The sequence below is a fragment of the Vanessa atalanta genome, chromosome 4 (genome assembly GCF_905147765.1).
Source record: "Vanessa atalanta chromosome 4, ilVanAtal1.2, whole genome shotgun sequence".
Lineage (NCBI taxonomy): Eukaryota > Metazoa > Arthropoda > Insecta > Lepidoptera > Nymphalidae > Vanessa > Vanessa atalanta.
The window spans coordinates 11,637,009-11,657,116 of NC_061874.1; the positions used below are offsets into that span (position 1 = coordinate 11,637,009).

The window sequence follows — 20,108 nt, forward strand, 5'->3', positions numbered from 1 at the left end:
TTTTTTTTTATATATGGGTAAATTGGTTACATTATAACAATATATATAAAGTTAAATGTGTTTCAGACCTGATGAACTTCTTGCCATCCCTGTAAATCAGTGGCCCCAATCGTCGCATGATCGTGGAGTAGCGTTTCACACAATAAGGGATCGGTTTTGTTCGTTACTGATAGATATAAAGGCGTTAATCCTTTGCCATCTTTATAATTTGGTGACGCTCCAAGTTCTAATAAAGTTTTAACTGCTTCTAAGGAGTTCTTTTCAACAGCTCGGTGCATCGCTGTACTGCCATCTTTAGTCCGATAGTCGAGGAGAGCTCCACCGTTTACGAGGGCAATCAATACTTTACCGGGTGATTTAAGGCCAGCTGCGATTGTAAGTGGAGATTCTGTAAAGATGAAAAAAATATGTGCAAAATAAATATTATTGAATATTATTATTTTTGAATTTTAATTATATTTATGAATTTTAAATGATACTTATGAAACAATATTATCATGAATAGTAGTAAAATTAGCATAACTCATTTAAGGAATAATAATTTGTAGGTAATAAGGTACCCGTTATAGTGTTAAGCCAGTTATGGGCAGTTTGTGTTGCACTTGTTATATTATATTTTTTTGTTAATTTGCGTTTTTAAATTTACTTCGGAATATTCAGCATGAATAAAAAAATATGAATAACAAATTGAATATGATAAATAATCTTTAAAAAACATTATGTTAATAAAATATTAAATATGTACTGTGAATAGTAAATTAGTTTCACTCAGTCTCAAGGTCGGAATATTTAACGCGGATTATCCACACAAGATTGACACGGTATTGAAAACAATATGAACCGATACAATGGAATTCCGTAAGAATTATACTGTACAGAGTGAACAATGACGTGCATACTTTATAATAGCTGCTCGTCCTGACTTCTTACGGGTAAAATTTATACAAAAACCATCTCAAGGACTGGAGGGAACTACTCAAAGCTTAAATTTCCAAGTCTTCTAGAGTAGGTTAACGTCTGCGTTTCTAGTCAGACAGGACAAACGTTTTTATAACAATGGATAAAGTCTACATTTGAAGGCATAATTTATCCATTATAAGTTAGTAGTGCTAAGTAGAGGAACAATGAGAGATAAACATCGTGTAACCTATACGTTGATAACAGTGGCTTCTGTAAAACAAGTCGTTTCATTATGAATGGACGAGCCGCAAGTTATTCGAGCGAGAATTGCAACAATCGTGACTGGAGTTCGTAACTGCAGGTGTATCGTGCGCAGTTACGATGAGATTTGATCTGAACATTATTATCTACACTTAAATCTTATCGCTTGAACAATAAAAATTGTTTTCTACTCAGGTTGAGGTATTTTTTTTATTTTTATTGAATCTCTACTGGACTATGCGTCGTGCTCTTGCTTAAATTAATTGCTAATTTATTCTTGCTCGGAACTATTAAAAGTAACTAATAACATCGTTTCGAGCCGAGATGGCCCAGTGGCGAGAACGCGTGCATCTTAACCGATGATTTCGGGTTCAAACCCAGGCAGGCACCTCTGAAATTTCATGTGCTTAATTTGTGTTTATAATTCATCTCGTGCTCGGCGGTGAAGGAAAATATCGTGAGGAAACCTGCATGTGTCTAATTTCAACGAAATTCTGCCACATGTGTATTCCGCCAACCCGCATTGGAGCAGCGTGGTGGAATATGCTCCAAACCTTCTCCCCAAAGGGAGAGGAGGCCTTTATCCCAGCAGTGGGACATTTACGGGCTGCTAATGCTAACATCGTTTCTCTGGGAGCCTCACTTAACACAAAATTATAAATATATATTGTTAATAACTGTAGGGGTATAGTGAGTTATAGGAATTAATATGAAAATTGATATAACAAAATGAAAAATATCTCTCATATTGCAGTTTTTCTCTTTGTTTTCGATTCCTTTTCCGAATTTTAATTTTACTACTTTGGCAATACATTCAAACACAATTTTATATTATTGCTCTAAAAACACACACACACACACACGCACACTTTGTTACACTTGTGTGCTGTGTTCCATTTCTCGCCTGTAAAAATAAGAGTAACTAGACTTTTTAAAAGAAATTTATAATCTTTTTGGACTATAACTTACCGCCAGTATCCTGACAATGAAAATTGGGATCGAGTCCTTTAGCACAGGCCTTCGTAATTTTGTCTATCTGTGCGTGCGTCACGTGTTCCAAGAAACGTCGAAGATTCGCTCGCGAGTGCAATGCTTTCAGTGTCTTTTCGTCCAGTTTCAACATCTTGTACACGCGTCTTTTATATTTCAACTGAAAAATAAAAAAAATATAATTATTAAAAGTGCGAGTAATTGTGGGCATAATATACAATATACTTTTGTCGTTTATACTCTGTGGACCTCCAAAACACATTTGTCTTTATCATAAACCTTTATTTTATAAAGGATACGAGTATAACAAACGAATTTAAGAATTGTGTAGCATACCCTAATAATAATAAAACGATCACATAATATAAAATACAAAGGTATACATTTAATATCAAAATAATATTGTTGCTTGAAAACGCAAATAATATATGGAATATTATATTATTAAGATAAAGCAAAAATGGTTGATATTAAACAGTAAAATATCTAGTCCATACAAATATCAAACTCGTTTTTAAAAAACTCTTAAGACTCTTTCTTTCTATCTGACTCTCAATCTATCTTCAAAGCAAAACCAGCTTTTTAAATAATTTAAATAACACTATATGTGTTATATAAATAACATATATCATATTGCATAAGCATTTTTGGTTCATATAGTACATAGTTATATTGTTATAGATGTATAATATATATTCAAATCCAAATGAAATAACAAGGTAAGTTAGTAGGCAATTGGTCCTCACCTCCAGGTATCCAACAGGTCCGTTAAAAGGATAGTCACCGAGACGTCGTTCCTCATCCAGGAACTTACCGGCCTTGCCGTTGACAGGTGGGCAGAACAGACCATAGTTGAAGCTCTCTTTCAATTCCTGGAAATAAAAAAATAGTTGTTTAATTTAATTGGTTAAAAGCTAGCTTTTTGATTTCTAGTATCGATTCGATGATTGGCTACGTTTTCTTATTTATTTTGTTTAGGTATTTGAGTTTTCGCACAAAATATTTATGTCGGCAGAGTATTATTAATCAAGATTACGCCTTTACAAGAAGTTAACACACCACTAAGCAAGCGTTTTCAGCCATAAATCTTTTGGGTAATCGTTAACCAATTAAAAGTACACTTTACAACTAAAAGCGTAAAGTCAATTGTAATGAATAAGAAAAATATAAACAGATTAAAAATACACACTTGTAATAAGGAGTTAAATAAAAACAAATGTTTATACGTAGCGATCTCAATGATAACGTTTTTACGTGAAACATTAATGAAAGTTGATAATAATTAAAGGCATTATAAAAAATATTAGAAGACACCAAATTAGATTTATTGCTACAAACTTAAGAATGCAATTTTCTTAACAATAAAACAATTAATTGATCCGATTTGAATAGTTGCTCCAGACAAGCAGGCTACGCTTTAACGAAGCAACGATCAAGATTGTTTTGAGATGCGATTGATAGTTCGAGACGAGCTTCGGATGCGCGTGCTGCAATTAATGCAACATTTTGAATTGTTTGCATCAAGTAGGGTTGCCAGAAGATTGGACAAACTATAAATTTATAATCTGTACCTTTTGCGCACAACTGCACAACAAACTTGAAAATAAACCATTATCAGATTTAATTGTGATGTTGTTCATGCATAATAAATAAAAAAAAAAATATATATTATAATAAAGGGGAAATAATCCTTGGAAATATTATTAATAAATCATAACTCGCCTTTAATTTACCCTCGAGGTATATTTCGCAGTAATATTTGGATAATTTGATACGTTGCTGACGTTTGTATTTTCAGACTAGATAATTATTTATGATTTATTCAGTTTCATAATACGCAACGCAAATAAACCCTTTGCAATATTTCTTGAGAGTTTTCGGACTTGCTTGCCTATATAACAATGTCCAGAGCAAGGAAGATGAATGGCAAACCTAGCTCCGGTTCCAATGCAGATAAATGACTGAAGGCTCAAGATTTATAACGAGAAATCAAAACTATGTTATGGATATTAATTAGACTATTTCAACGTATGAGTCGTTTTAAGATAACACTGTGACAATAACATAAAACTTAACGGTGTTCCAGTTAGTAATTTATTGGGCAAAGCTGGTAAACTGCTGTAAACAAGATATAATAAATGTGCCTATGTTTTCGTACTCTAAGCTGCGTAGTTCGTTTTGCATTAATTAACATCAATAGCATTCGGCGTGTTGTAATGTTACAAATTATCAAATTACTTGATTAAAACCCAGTTTTGTTACAGTATTAATAATTTATTTATTGAATATAAATTGCTTCTGGATATTTAAATATAATACATATTTCTAAGTTATTTTCTTGGACTTAATCAAAAAAGTAAAGTTTATGTTCATTTTAAATAAATAACAAAATTTTAAATAATATTGTATTTTATAACACTTGTGATGATGCTTGTACTACGCCATTACGTGCATAGAACAAGTCTAAAGCCACTGTTTATTTTATAATGGAGCAAACACCGAGATTAACAGCTATGATATATAGCAGAGGCAGCTAACAACTCTGTTCACGGGAGTTATAGTGTATAAGTAGGAAGCGGCGAAAAGATAAAGGAACACGGCAGTAAGAAATAGTCTGAGTGCAGTGTCTTCTATATGAACAATACAAAATACGACTAGTAGGTACGACTTACTGACCTATCATTTAGGATTAAATTTTATTATACTTGGTGGTAGGTCTTTGCGCAAGCCCGTCTGGACAGGTACTTACTCACTCATCAGATATTTTACCGCAAAACAGCTAAAATTTGCATTGTTTGTTCCGGTGAGCCAGTGCAACTACAGGCACAATGAACATGATACCTTTGCTCTCAAGGATGGTGGCGCATTGGTGATGTAAGGAATGTTTATTCTTTCTTACAGCGCTAATGTATATGACCGGTGGTGATCATTTACTATTAGGTACTAGGTAGCCCATTTGCCCGTCCTACATATACTATAAAAGTATATATATTTAATTTAAAATCTTCATTGGTATGATCGCAAGCAATACTTTGCGTTTGTTACCTACAGTTTCTGAAACGTTGATCAAAGTAAAATGAACTAATCTCGGTCGTTCGTGGCAGCCGATGGCGCAACAACCACCAATAAATGTTCAGATTAAAGCTAAATTACTTAATTTAACCAACTTTTCAGAAATATATTTTTTATGTAATTTTATATTATGTTTTTACATGATATTTATACAATAGGAACACCCAGTATCTTGAAATATATTTTTTTTAATTTATGACATTAAAATAGAAACTTTCGATTTTGGTAAGGGATATGAAATGAAAACGATATTAACTTTGATATTTAGCTATAATATGATTTATGTATAATTGATAAAAATGTTTTCTTTTCTTTCCAATGGAAATAGTAAGAAATAATACTCAAATAACGAGTTTAACATTGGATTCCATACTAAATTCTTCGTCTATTGTACTGTGGGTGGAGCGCTAAGACATAGGTCGTTCAAGTGAAAGATAGCCCTGGCTAACTATGAAATATGAGCTTTCATAGCGAGAAATTGTTTTCAATAAATGTAGTGCGTATAGAAAGGTTTTTGCGATGACCGTATAAGGCTGAGGCCGGCCGCGCGCCATGTTAGGCATTTCCGCGTGTTTTTGTCGTTTGTTCTGCGTCATGCTTTATGATATTTGGACGAGATAAACTAGCTCTTCCGAATATGTAGGTGATTTATACTTTATTAACTAACGTTGTTATTTCATTTATTGCGTGACCTCGAAATACTATTATATACTAGTCTTACGTAATTTTTTTCTTGTTCACCAATTTTCCGTAAGGGTCAAAAACGGGTGACAATGTTTGTATATAGTCTAATATTTGTTATGTTTATGAAATATCATACAATTTTTTTTTTTATTTTGTTAGAGTTAATCAAGACAAACTATTTTTATTCGTATGTGAGTACGTAAAAATAAACATTTGGGTCACGTAAAGTAGGCAAAGATTTTATATTTTCGGTTAGAAGTATTAAATATTGTTTCTCGCTGCTCGTAGGGTGTCGGTACGCGTACGACATACCTGATATTGAATAAATCTGGCGTGATATTAATATTTATCGAGCATTATGCCGAAAATATTTTCAATTTTATAGATATTTTAGCATATCATTAGGTTATGGTTATTTACCGAATAACATATCAAATATCTCCAATAAAAAGGTCCTAAAAATCCCAAACAAATCGAATAAAATTCCTTTTTACACTACCATCGATTCAGAAAAGAAAATACCCAGAACTAAGAAGAACCGGTGAAAAAATCTCAGCAGGTTTTTTTTGCAATAACTTCAGTAATTTTTATTTAACATTTAAAATAAATAATGCATTTATCGATGTTATTTTGCAAAATTTTTTACACGTACCTAAATTTTCATTTCATATTTTTGATACCTAAATATACACAGACTTAGTATATTATATATTCAATGTACGAAGGTCAAACTTAAAATTGGATTGTGAAATGACAGAAAGTAATATGCGAGATTGATTATAATCATTATAACATAACGAGACATCTAAATAACGTATAGGTAATCATAAGTCGGTTCTCAATATTTAACGAGTATTAATACTTGGTATCGCAATACACACCAATATTGTAGATTGTTAAGAGCAGTAAGGACGCTTTTGCCTACTCGTTATAAATTCATATAAAGTAAAGAAACAACCTCTAAATGTCTCACTGTTGGGCTAAGGTCTTTACACCTTTTGAAGGGATTGGGAGCTAAATTCACCACGCTGCTCCATTCATGCAAAGCATGCAGGTTTCCTCACGATGATTTCTTTTATTTACAATAACGAATTTATGGACATTTATATATTTGTTTTAATTAAATAAATATTTGTACATAAATACGTAAAGATTAAATCTATTTTTTATGTTTGTGTCTTAATTGTTTATTTACTACGATTGATTGTAAATTGCACGTCTGCTGATTAATGTATATTTCGTACAGGAGGCTCTGTGTACAACTGTGTCGTGGGCGTACCGGGTGTCTGCGTATCTGAGATAATTAAATAGATTCGTTTGCATACAATAGACATGACGTCTTCAAGTTCCATGTCACTGGGTCAGGTGATTGATATCTCGTCTCTGAGAATAACCAGATATTAAGATACTATATATATTTCTGTTTACAAATAGAATACTATTTCATAATCTCTAACATATTTCATGACAAAACATTGGGTAAAATGAGATACATTTATAATAGGTAGGCGAACTTACAAATTGGCTGACGGTAAGTCACCAACATTAACAGCGTAAGAATCATTTACATCGCTGATGCGCTACTAACCGTGGGAACTGAGAAGTTATGTATGTTCCTTAGGACCATTTCCACTGGCTCACTCGCAATTCAAACCGGAAAAATAAAAATAATAAGTAATGTTGTTTAGAAGTAGAATAAGTGATGAGAATCTCATGGTGGTAGTGGTAGCTTTACTACCAAGTCATTATGAAAAATATATAAACTTTTTTATTAAATAAGTACCAACTGACGAATTAATCTCATAGGAATAGTTTGCATTATCAAAGAGTTTTATTCTCATGTTTGAAATTGTTATTTGTATATATCTAAATTTATTCTGGTTAAGGAGCGAGTTGACTTTAAATCCCGTATGTAATATCGGTTGTATAAGGCTGGTACTTTTATTGATCTATGCGCCCTACTTAACAGTCTAGATTTTAAATTCAAATTGAAATATTTAAATTCCAATATATATTAAAATATCGTATAAGAGTTAGAATTGTATATTTGTTGTATTGTATATATCCTTATTATTGAAGAGAAGATATTCGAACACACATATAAAAAAATATTACTCATAAAGAGATTTATTCGATATTTTACAATGTATTCCAAGCGTTAATCACATAAAAAGTTAGAACAACATAAGATTTATCAATATTTATGTATGTTCAAAGAATAGAGCCAAAGTATTTGAAATAGCGGGGAAGCGATCAATTTATACCGAGCATGGCTCAGTAATTGATGTGCGGCTTGAGCGGAGTTGACGGCGCAGCGGACAAACTGCTGCTGCGTTTGATACAACTTGCTAGGCGAGTGCTATTAAAACATTTTCATTTGTCAACACATAAAAACGAAGTATTCATTAGATATAAATATCTATTTCTTCTCATAAAAAATAACCCGGCATCTATATTAATGTTATAAATGGTGATAAAACTATTAACAGCAAAAAGTACCTTTATCAATAAATGCTATTACAATTATTTTTTTAATAATTTTATGAAATGTAATAGAATTTCAAGGTTTCAAAATGATAATGGTAATAAAATAGATAAGTAGTTGTTTTATCAACTATTAAATAGTTACTTTATAATTTACACGAACATATTAGTATTACACATTAAATTTACAAGTGAAATATGTTATGATTAAATATAATCAATCGGCTTTTAGGAACGATTGATAGATAACTATATTAGTTCATAGATTTTTAAAGATAAAATAATATATTTGAATATGATATTACGTAGACAAATTAATTACCTATTTAGGTCAATGAAATAAGACGTAAACGAAGCATAATTTTCAAGTGGAACAGTGGTCAGCTGATTGATTAGTTGTCACATTGATATCAGCCCTAAGAATGTGCAAGCGTGTTTCACAATCTTAGCAAAAAAAAAAGTGATAAAATAAGAAAAACACAACACTTATTACTATCTTAAGAGCTTACAAAATCGATTATATCACATTTTTATCGACGTTACTTTTGACACATATTTGGTTTTATTTCGCAAACACTGCGTGATAAATCTTATCTTCAGTTACGTATGTGCAATCATCGTCTAATAAAAATATCTGATTTTTATATTTTGTATCTTACGTTTTCTGTTTAAAAGTCTAGTTGTGTATACATTTTTTTTTACCTTTCTCGAAACATTCTCATAGTTAGTTAATATTAAATGTGTCTAGTGAAAGCATAGCATGACTCATGTATCGAAAAATTTAGTGTCATGCGTGACTTGATTTGACGCGTGTATTGGAATTAAGTAAGCCGTAAAATCTGTTAACTGATCGTAGCTTTATTGTTTTTTTTTTTGCATTTGTTTGAAGATAATTAATTCGATTAACGTTTTTTGTATAAACTTATACACGAAACGTGTTTAAGTTTTTTTTTTTTATAACTTGTAAGGATTTTAGGTATTATTTTATTTATGTAAATATCCTATTGCTTTGCTAAGACCTCTGACTAATATGAGAATATTTTGAGATAATTCTACCACGCTTTCCAATGCGGGGTAGTTGATATTTTATCGACATAGGCTTCTTTGTCACCTTTAATATTCATCGTGACATTAAAGAATTCAAGTTATTACCAGACATAAAAAATGCAGCAAAGACAATATTTTTTTTTACTATGAGCAACTTGCCCTTCGAGTACTTGTACCAGTGCTCATCTAGTTTAAATGGGCATGATTGTGTATCAGTTAAACGGTCCCACATACGACTAACTACTCACGGAGCGATACTCGTTAGTATCAGGCCATTCTCTGACCGATATTTAAACAAATTGTTAACAAGCCAACGCTAGTGCATATCGTGCGGTATATCAAAGGGATTATAAGCCGTGTATATCAAAGTTGTCGCTCTGAAAGACCGCGGAAAAATAAATACTTCGAGATGTATGCAGCTGTTCATTTCGCTAGTTGTTAATTAGGTCATTCTTTAAAATCTCGCGTACTTACGTTCTCGGTGGATTCTTTTTGAGGAGAGCGTAATTAAATGGCAGTCAGCCAAAATATTTCCTAGATTTTTGTTGAATTCATTACGTCGACATTTTTTAGGTAGGTTTTTATCCGCCATTCAAACCAACTTCGAAACGATTATAAGAGCATACATCTTAGGTATTTTAGACTAATAAGCAAATATTCGATATTACACACCTTAGTGTAGTAATTAATATTAAATGAGACGAAGAATTCTTTCGTAAGTACTTTAGGATGGTGTTACTTGAACGACGGGTTAGTGCGGAAATGCACAGATGAGATAAGTACTCTAGTTGCTTAATGATTGACAGAACTGGTTGTTATCACGTCCTACGTCTATATCTGGTCTATTGGAAGGAAGCACTTGCCAATTAAACCAATTTACTGATGATATTTAGAAAGAAAAACTTTAATCATTGCCTTTAGATGTATTACTTTGATTTGTTTTTGTATAAGTGTCGCATAACACGACGTAAAAATAATTTTGAAATATGTTTCCACTTTAGACCTGATTATATTTAAAATAAATAATCTACTTATTCATATTATAATATATAAAAAGCGTAACGTTTTTTTTTATAATATTTATATATACGTATAAAATTAAATTTTTCTACATTAAGAATATGTAAAATTTGCATTTATTGCGGTCATATTAGTTTTTACCAGTTCACCGTGAACTGTAATTTGTATCGTATCGGTTTTTTTGGTTCTTTTTTCGTTAATATGGATAACTGCATAATTTTTTTGAAATAATGTCTTATTTATTTTACTAAGCTTTAAATATTACCATACATAAGTAGTAATATCAGCTAAATAAACAAAATGTCAAAATTTATATTATTAATTGCCATATGTTTATATCACAGTTTTATCATAAGCTTTAATGAGAACATTTTTTTTACATTAGCGGCCCGTAAATGTCCCACTGCTGGGATAAAGGCCTCCTCTCCCTTTGAGAAGGTTTGGAGCATATTCCACCACGCTGCTCCAATGCGGGTTGGCGGAATACACATTTGGCTGAATTAGACACATGCAGGTTTCCTCACGATGTTTTCCTTCACCGTCGAGCACGAGATGAATTATAAACACAAATTAAGCACATGAAATTTCAGTGGTGCCTGCCTGGGTATGAACCCGAAATCAACGGTTAAGATGCACGCGTTCTAACCACTGGGCCATCTCGGCTCAAGCTTTAATGAGAAATTGGAAATATTCTCGTAAGTTGTAAGGAAACCCATACGTGTTGGGGTGTCCCGTCTTCATATATATATATTCTCCTTTTTTCTGTTAGAATATTTGGTCTTTACTTTTGTGTGATAGTGTTTTTGAGTGAATAAAAAAAATAAATTTTATATGTTTTCTTGAACTTACTAAAATTAATTTAAAAACAAACGATTGCATCATAGTTAAACAAAAATAAGATTCAATTACGTGATGTACATTCGATTCTGATCGTTATCGATAAAAAATCCTTATCTCCGTTCAACATCCGATCGGCACTCAGTTACAGTTACATTCGATGGATACCATGGCATTACGAGACCATACTCGGTTACAACAAAAGGCAGGCATTTCTCCGCGAATAATAACGGGAACAGCACTGCCCCCGATTCAATGTTAACAAAACTTATGTACTCACATCGCTCTCGTACGCTCAGTTTTCGGAGTACCTAGCTACATCGGTATTTACTTATACCGAAGATTTACCCGAGCTAACTTGTCCCTGTTATACAAAGATTTATAACAACGAAAAATTGAATATTAGTCGTGGATTATTTTACTTAGACAATAATTTCGGATTGATTTTCGAAGGTGAATTCTGCAAAAATACCCAACTTTGTCAAGTTTTTTTTTATGGTTTCATTTTACTAATTTGTTACATATTACTTGTTAAATAATCTAGAAACGATGAGCGATATTTAATAATCCAAACTTAATTTTTAATCCTCAATGAATTCAATTCAAAGCACTGATAATCCCATCCCTTGACGTACAACCGGTATTGAACTTCAAATATTAATTAGTCGAATTTATGGTTTTATTTATTATTTTACGATGATATACATTACGTAACGAAAGATTCCCATTAAAATTTTCTGTTAACTCAAACTGCAAATGCGTTTTGAGTTTTATAATGAAATTAGTTAATGGATTGAAAAGTAACTACTACGTTCTGAGTTTCGTGTTGATTCTTCTCGATTGAAACTAAATTCCGACTAAACTTTGATTTTCATTTCATCTTGAAAATGACGATTCATACTTGCTTGTTTACTTTAATGAAATATATTTTGATTTTAAATGATTAAATAGCATGTTTTATACATAGTCGTATGTTATTAACATTCGGGTAACACTTCTGCCATAATTGGTGTTCTTAGTAATTATGTCGAGTTGTTAATTAATTCTATCCAAACGGGCGCATCCGGAAGTTTTAACTAGTTACATAATATTTCCCAAAAGCCAACAGTTTGAGTATGCGGAGCGCAGCAGTGAAATAAATTAACAGTACACCATATTGCCGTAAATGTACTCTCGTGTGAGTTCATTTATAATGTTATATGCTATACGAGTATAGAACAACCCTGTGTTTTGAAGAAAAACAATGTTTTTGTTGTTTATAGATATATGGCAAATGGGTAAATGGACCACCTGATGCGGCCCTCAGAAGTTATGTGTAAACGGAGTTTACGTGAAAAGGCGAGCAAGGCAATCGTCCTGGTGAAGCAACAAAGTGCTTCGTGAATCCCTATTTATAGCAGTACTAAATTGTACATTTTAATTTGTTGTTGCTTTACTTATCTTTATTACATGTAAACATTTTATTCTGATGTAATTTAATTTGATTTCAACACTACACTAGCAAGATATAGTTTGGTATAAGTTAAACCGTGGAACCCGATCGCAGCGCCACACATCCCAGTCGGTCCAGCCGTTATGCCAGGATGATATGGATATTATATTATAGAATATTTATTCGGTATATGTGTATATATTAACAACATTATTAGGAGGCTTATAAAATATGTACATATTATAAATTTAATTATTAAACTTATTAGTAAGTACTAAGTATATGTCGGATAATTATGGTGTTTGCTAAATTGAAATTAATCATTTAAAATGCAGGTTCACTAAAGCTGCGCCTAATGGTTGTTTAATATTTTACTACTTTAGAAATACAAACATTATTCATACATTTGCAATTAAAATAAATGTAATTGATCTATAAATATATATAATATATTAGTTGAGATTCTGTGTGAAGTAAGAAATTTCAGGTTAAAAGAGTAGTGGTACTAATCTACTGTGATTTGCGAGCAATTTATCTTATTTTCGGTTAAGTAGTACTTAACATCTTTCTTACACGAGAACAGACGGTACATTTATTGTTATTTTAATTTAATTAATTGTTAATAAATTTAATTATTTATAAAGTCATATTTAGTTTATATTTAACATTTGAATTAATTTAACAGTGTGTCAGCTTAGTTTGATATTCGAAAATTTTCGCAATTTCGTCGGAAAGTAAACATGACGTATTTTCCGTTGCTTTTTTTTTATAAAATAGTTTCTTAGTAGTTCGATGTTCTATATTAGAATAGAATCAAATTTGTGTGGGCATTAGCGAATCTTCTTATATACATATAGAAGTAAAACATAATATCGGAACTTTACTAAATTAATTACTAAAATTAAATCTTATTACTACATTTTTATTTTGATAAAGATTAAGAGCCGAGATGTGACGAGAGTGGTTAGAACGCGTGCATCTTAACCGATTATTTCGGTTTCAAACCCAGGCAGGCCACTACTGAATTTTCATGTGCTTAATTTGTGTTTATAATTCATCTCGTGCTCGGCGGTGAAGGAAAACATCGTGATGAAACCTGCATGTGTCTAATTTCAACGAAATTCTGCCACATGTGTATTCCGCCAACCCGCATTGGAGCAGCGTGGTGGAATATGCTCCAAACCTTCTCCTCAAAGGGAGAGGAGGCCTTTAGCCCAGCAGTGGGAAAATTTACAGGCTGCTAATACTAAAAAAAAAGATTAATGAAGAGTTGCAAAACAGAAGTTTTTTTACAATATATTTTTTATAAAAATTGTAGCTGTTCATAAAATATCTTTAAAAGATAAGATACTGTCGCAATTTTTTTTGAAGATATTTAGAATCTCTATTCAAGGTTTTAGGTTTGCGTGATATAGTTAGTTATAATACCCTTCGGATACGTTATCAAAGAGATATCCAAAACTATACTATGTAAACGTAAAATGTTACGTTAGCAATGGAATACTATTGCTCATCTTAAATTAAATCAAACGAAATTTTATATATGATATAAAAAAACATCCCAAACTTTAAAATAAATTTACTTAAAAGTATATCCCAGTAGTTTAATATTTATTAAACTTGATGTCATTTGAGTTTTATGTATATTATAAGCAAAAGTATTAAATTTGAAAAGATGATTTTGAGATAAACACGTACGCGTAAATAAACCATCGGTAATACGAATAACAGGATAAATATATTTCTGGAATTTTCTATTTAATTAAGTACTCTTTAATGTTGTAATTGATTGTGTATCAACGAATTACCTTTGAGTTTCATTGGTTTTGAAACATTTGGAATTTGCAATCGAAATTGTTTACATTAAAATTTAAAATCATTTGTACGTGAAGTGTACTTTACGTACAAATGATTTTCATGATTCGTTTGTGTTAAAATAATGAAATTAATAGATTTAACAGAAAAAAGGAACTCACGAAGTGTTCGTATTTTTATGATAAGACTAAAATATAACTGTCGTTTGAGTTTTTTTAATCATACCTCTTTTAGGTATGAACATTACGTATAAACATTAACAACAAATAAATCATTCCTGTTTCATTTTTATAAAATTATTTTGATTATTCCATTGTCATTGTTCTCATTATTAATATGAACAGTTTGCTCTTAATGTGTTGGTTTAACGACATTTGTATCGCATTTATATATAATATATTATATTTTTATATAAAAAAAAAACATTTGTTGTGAAACTAGTATCTGTAAATTATCGAATTGAAATCGCTGTAAAGCAGTTAATGAAATATTCATAATCCGTGATCATAGCCGGAATTCTCTATTAACAATATTCAAATTAAAATCCTGTCATTCATTCGTCATTATTACATTAAAATACACATATGTATTTATAAAAATCGGTGATTGACAGAACAAAAACCTCTTTTTGAATAGTAACGATATATTTGCCACACAAATATGATGATAGCATTATATTCCAGCGATCATAAATCACGTGAGATGTGGTAAGATTCTCAGATGTTTCGAAATTTTGATTTTGAAGGGACAGTCCGTATTAGTATTATTAAAATTTTCAGTCTCTATTATATTAGGGGTAAGAGTTCAAATTTCGGGTCTCGGCCTATAAATAAGCCTGGCGTCAAGAAGTTAACTATGTAATTCTCTTGTGTCTTGGAAGGGGTATAACTTGCCTTTGGTTCTGTGACTGATCTCTATGCTCGTCTGGGATTTTTGACTTGTTTATTATATTTTATGTGCTTGTTTAAAAAATTGCTTGACGTTTTAGAATTCTTCTAGGTTAGATTGAACTGTTATACATAAAAGTAGGAAAAGTAAAGACTTTAATGGATCGAGCGGAATCAACAAAACTATTTTGTAAGAAGTAATTTTGGCACTCGCTGCTTCAGGCGATTGTAAAATAGTGAAAATCGACTTACGTGGATACGCTCTTTTGGTGCTTGTACTCTCTTACAGAAAAGCTATTCTGGAAAATTTAGAAAATTCCCGACAATGTTAGGTAACTGCGAATCTAGAGACTGTAGATATACTTTAAATATCCCGTGTATAAAGTTAAACTTCATCACTGAGTTTATTCATACTTAAATATACAAATATTGTATCAGGGCCGGGTCATATCTGACGAAGAACAGTGCAGATTAATTTTTGTACCGGTTATTTATTTACAAGAAAACCCTCAAGAAAAATAAGAATGTAAAATAAATGAAATGAACTGATCCTTGAGAGTCTCAACGCGGACAAAGGAGCAAAAAATAGCGCGCAGAAACGCGTTTGCGCACTCGTACCTACAATTTTATGCTGTTACTTGTGCAAGCATGGTGGTAGCACATAATTTTATGATATTGCCTAACCTGTGTAAACATGGTAGCACATATAACTTAAAAAATCATTCCTAGTAGAAATATAAATATAGTCATAAATGAATACCAGACAACAATAAATATCAAATAAAGTAAATAATATATATTTATTGGAATGAGAATAATAGATTTTAATTTAAAAATAACATTTTGATATTCCATTAAAATATTAAAAGACTTTTATATAGATCCGTTTATAGCAAAAATGATAGTCACCGCATATCATAGAATACTAAGAAAACAATAGATAACAAAAATGGACAAAATTTTAAAACGCGTGTTTGTGTAAAAATTATAAAATAACATGTTCCTTATTATTAAAATATTTTTATTATACAATATAATTACCTTATTTAATACGTTTGGCATTAACTTATTTATTGGTATTGATTGACATATTTATTCACGAAGGGAATGCTGACTTTTCCCGCTTTTTATTAACATTTGGAAAAGTGTTCAAAGGTAATAAAATGGGCTACTGCCTATGTAGTTTAGTATATTTTCACACGAGATCCTAATTGAGAAAACGTTATTTAACACGCAATGTAATAAAAACAAGCCATTAACATTTCTCGAACTAACTTTGCTGTTAACCTCGAAGTTATTTTGCAGTATTTTGTTTGTTTTTTGTTCAAGTTCTAATTATGAACAACGGGAATATGAAATAGAAGGAAATCATTCATTTAGTATTAAGTAGTTTATAATGAAGTTTTATTTTAAGTCATACTTGATAGGGCTTCGAAATTTTAGGAGATCATACTTATTAAATTGCATGTATTGTAAGACTAAAGCAATCCATAGAAATGTAAATCGTTTGACAAACAGAGAACAAAATATACTGAACTGTTTTATCTTTGCCCGCATAACAAGTTTTATATACATAATAAGTTAATTTACTAAATACCAGTACTTTTCTAGTTAGGCTGATATTTATGGTTATTGCTCCGCCCTAAGGGCCGAAGGTAACAGTATGTAGGGAGGGCGCGCTATTTAATTAAATAATAATATGAATTTAGTTGATAAGATAAACGTAAACAATCTTTCCTATTAATATTTTAAAATGATTTTTGTAAATTGATTTGAAAAAGGTTCAGTTCCATGAACCTTTTTATTAGTTTAGTAACAGCCTATAAATGTCCTACTACTGGGCCAAGGCCTTCTCTCCTTGGAAGAGAAGGATGGGAACTCTAATGAATGTTGGATGGATATACGTACATGTGGCAGAATCCCATTGAAATTAGACATAACGATATTTGCCTTCACTGAGCACGAGATGATATATAAACACAAATTAAGCACATGAAAATTTTATACTGATGATTTGATTTCGGAATCATCGGTTCAGATACACGTAATATAAATATCGAGACACGCGGTAGCGTGTCAAGTCAAGTTCAAGTAAAAGAACTGATTATACTTATCTATTTACGAATCTAATTATTTGGTACTTTGCGTAAATGTAAGCTTTTTTTATTTACGTATTATTATATATAATAGTCATTATCACATATATCTAATTCATGTTGGGTATAGCAATTGTGTTATATTATAATTATGGCTTATATTCAATTGTGCAAGCGAGATAACAATAATAGAAGAGTGAGAGACGTATACTATTTATTATTGAACATTGAGTCATATTTTTTCCTAGATTGGAAATCAGTCATTCAAAAGTACGGCTCGGATCATGTTACAATGGAGATATCGTTACAAATTGAGCAAGACAGTGGGCGTCTTGTGAAACTACTGCGTTTTCATTACCACTATTTTGGTAGTGATATATATTAACTAATCCACCTTTATAATGGCGGCGCCTTTGATAATGGTAGTCGTAAAGATAATGCGGTTATAAGTGGCTATGATTACGCAGTACTTGTAACTGTTAGGGATAATTTATATTTAGTGATACAAATTATAAATTTGTATCTCTAAATATAATTATTGTACAGATTTGTTAAAGTAAGTTTTTTTGATTACTATGAACACAATTTATCTATTGAATAGTTTTGTAAGTGCCTAATTATTTCTTCTACAATCTGTTGCTGTTTCTTCTGAGATGTTAATTTATGAACCGGATATTTGACAATAAATAATCCAATTCTTATTTTGAAAAAAAATATATTTATTTAAATTTTATTTGACTTAAATATAGTTTTTCTAAACTTTCTCAATGACAGTTACTAATTAAATTCAAAGAATACTCATAGCTTTGCCTCTTTGTGATAAAATGTGTGCTTGGTTGTAACAGTAAAGTAAACAAATTTTCATGGTGAGTACCATCATTGAATAGATTGATTTGATTTCGCCTCCATGTGACATGTATTTTCGTTGCAATCGAATGATAACTAGCATTAGGACGAGATAATATAGAGCTATTAGGAGGAGAGGACAAATATATAGTTTATTGTTACATTAACATCTACATATAATGATAATATAATTGGTTATTATTGCTGAATATAAGAGGGTTTGTTGAGAGTGAAACAGGCCCTTAACCCGCCCTTTTAAGTACATAGCTTTTGAAACTAATGTGCGCCGCGATCGCGGACAATGCGAAAGTTATTGAATGAGTTTTCAAACTTTTATTCATTCAAATGGAGGTTTTAACGGAATTGAGGCCGCGTGTAATCGCGATCAAGTGTTTTTTTAATTATCATCTGTTTTTAATTAAGTATAACATTGTAATAAAATTCTTAAATAAATTCTATAAAAAAAAATTATTACGTAAAATCGAGAACAAAATTTATTCAAGATAAAATTATGATGCATATTATAAATGCAATTGTTGGTTTAATTATAATATTAATACTTATATATCAATGACGTCAAAAACGCTCAACAGGTTTAAATAAAATTGTATACGCAAAGCCGAGATACCCCAGTGGTTAAAAGACGAGAATCCTAACTGATGATTCCGCGTTCAAACCTAAGCCTGACTCAGTTTTTTTGTTAAAGCGTTGTATTAGCGTTTATAATTCAACTCGTACACGGCGGAAAAGAAAACATAATAAACCTACATTTTGAGGAAGAGGAGCAGCGTGGTGCAAGAAACTTTTCAAAAAACGAGAGGAAGCCTTAACCCAACATTAGGACATTAATAGTCTTTTACTTGACTATCTTTACATAAATCGGTAAAATATGTCTTGGACATTGAATAAGTCTTTAATAAATTTGTAGTCAATAATTTTCATGCAAAAACGCTATCGTAAACGATAAGTTGCGGAACCAGACAAGAAATATGTACACTGGTTTGACTCCCGACTTGTAGAAAAACATTACTGGGGTTTTTTTTAAGTTATCCTCAGTACCAGCCTTAGGAATGGAGAACCTACATACCTTACTTAATTAGTTTTAATTAAACTAAATGGAGAGTTTTGTTGCCAGTGTATTTACACCAATGTTGTTTACACCCATGTTTAAAGACGTATCACTTTGAACGTTACCCATATAAGTAGTTAATTTTAAGGGCTTAGTAATAAGTTGATCATGTAACTTTTTCAATAAATAAATAGCACTTATTCTGCAACCCCGTTGAAGTAATTTATTATGATATTAATTAAACAAATATAAGACTATGATATTAATCTTATATTGGTTTAAAATAGCAAGATTATTTAACTAATTATGTAAATCGTTGCTTGTGTGTGTATATGATATTTCTAGGCGTTCGGGCAAATATGAACCCACAGCTAATAGACATCGGCGCTGTAAGCAATATTAATTATTCCTTAGAGCACCATTGAGACGTTGTGACTGTAGTTAAGCTGGGTCACTCATCACTCAAACCGAATCACAACAAAACTAAGTTTTGCCGTTTTGCGGTAGGATATCCGATGAAATTATCTCTACCACCAAGCATTGTTATAAGTTAGTTACTTTATTTTCTAGTAAATAGTATTTCGCATTCGATTCATTGTCAATAAAATATCTTATATATAAATGAAAATGAACTAATAGTCCAAATTGAATTGAATCGAAACTGCGAA

General features: G+C 31.1%; 1 protein-coding gene across 6 annotated transcripts in view; it reads right to left on the reverse strand.

The window, feature by feature from the left end:
- The window catches only part of LOC125063858 (protein shank), a 198,696-nt gene that overhangs the window by 11,432 nt on the left and 167,156 nt on the right, over positions 1–20,108 (reverse strand). For all 6 annotated transcript variants that reach the window (XM_047670533.1, XM_047670534.1, XM_047670532.1 and 3 more), the window contains 3 exons: positions 2,898–3,023; positions 2,131–2,311; positions 69–388 (listed from right to left, as the gene is read on the reverse strand). In XM_047670533.1, the coding sequence (XP_047526489.1) occupies positions 69–388; positions 2,131–2,311; positions 2,898–3,023 (627 nt within the window). The remainder of the gene's footprint in view (positions 1–68; positions 389–2,130; positions 2,312–2,897; positions 3,024–20,108) is intronic.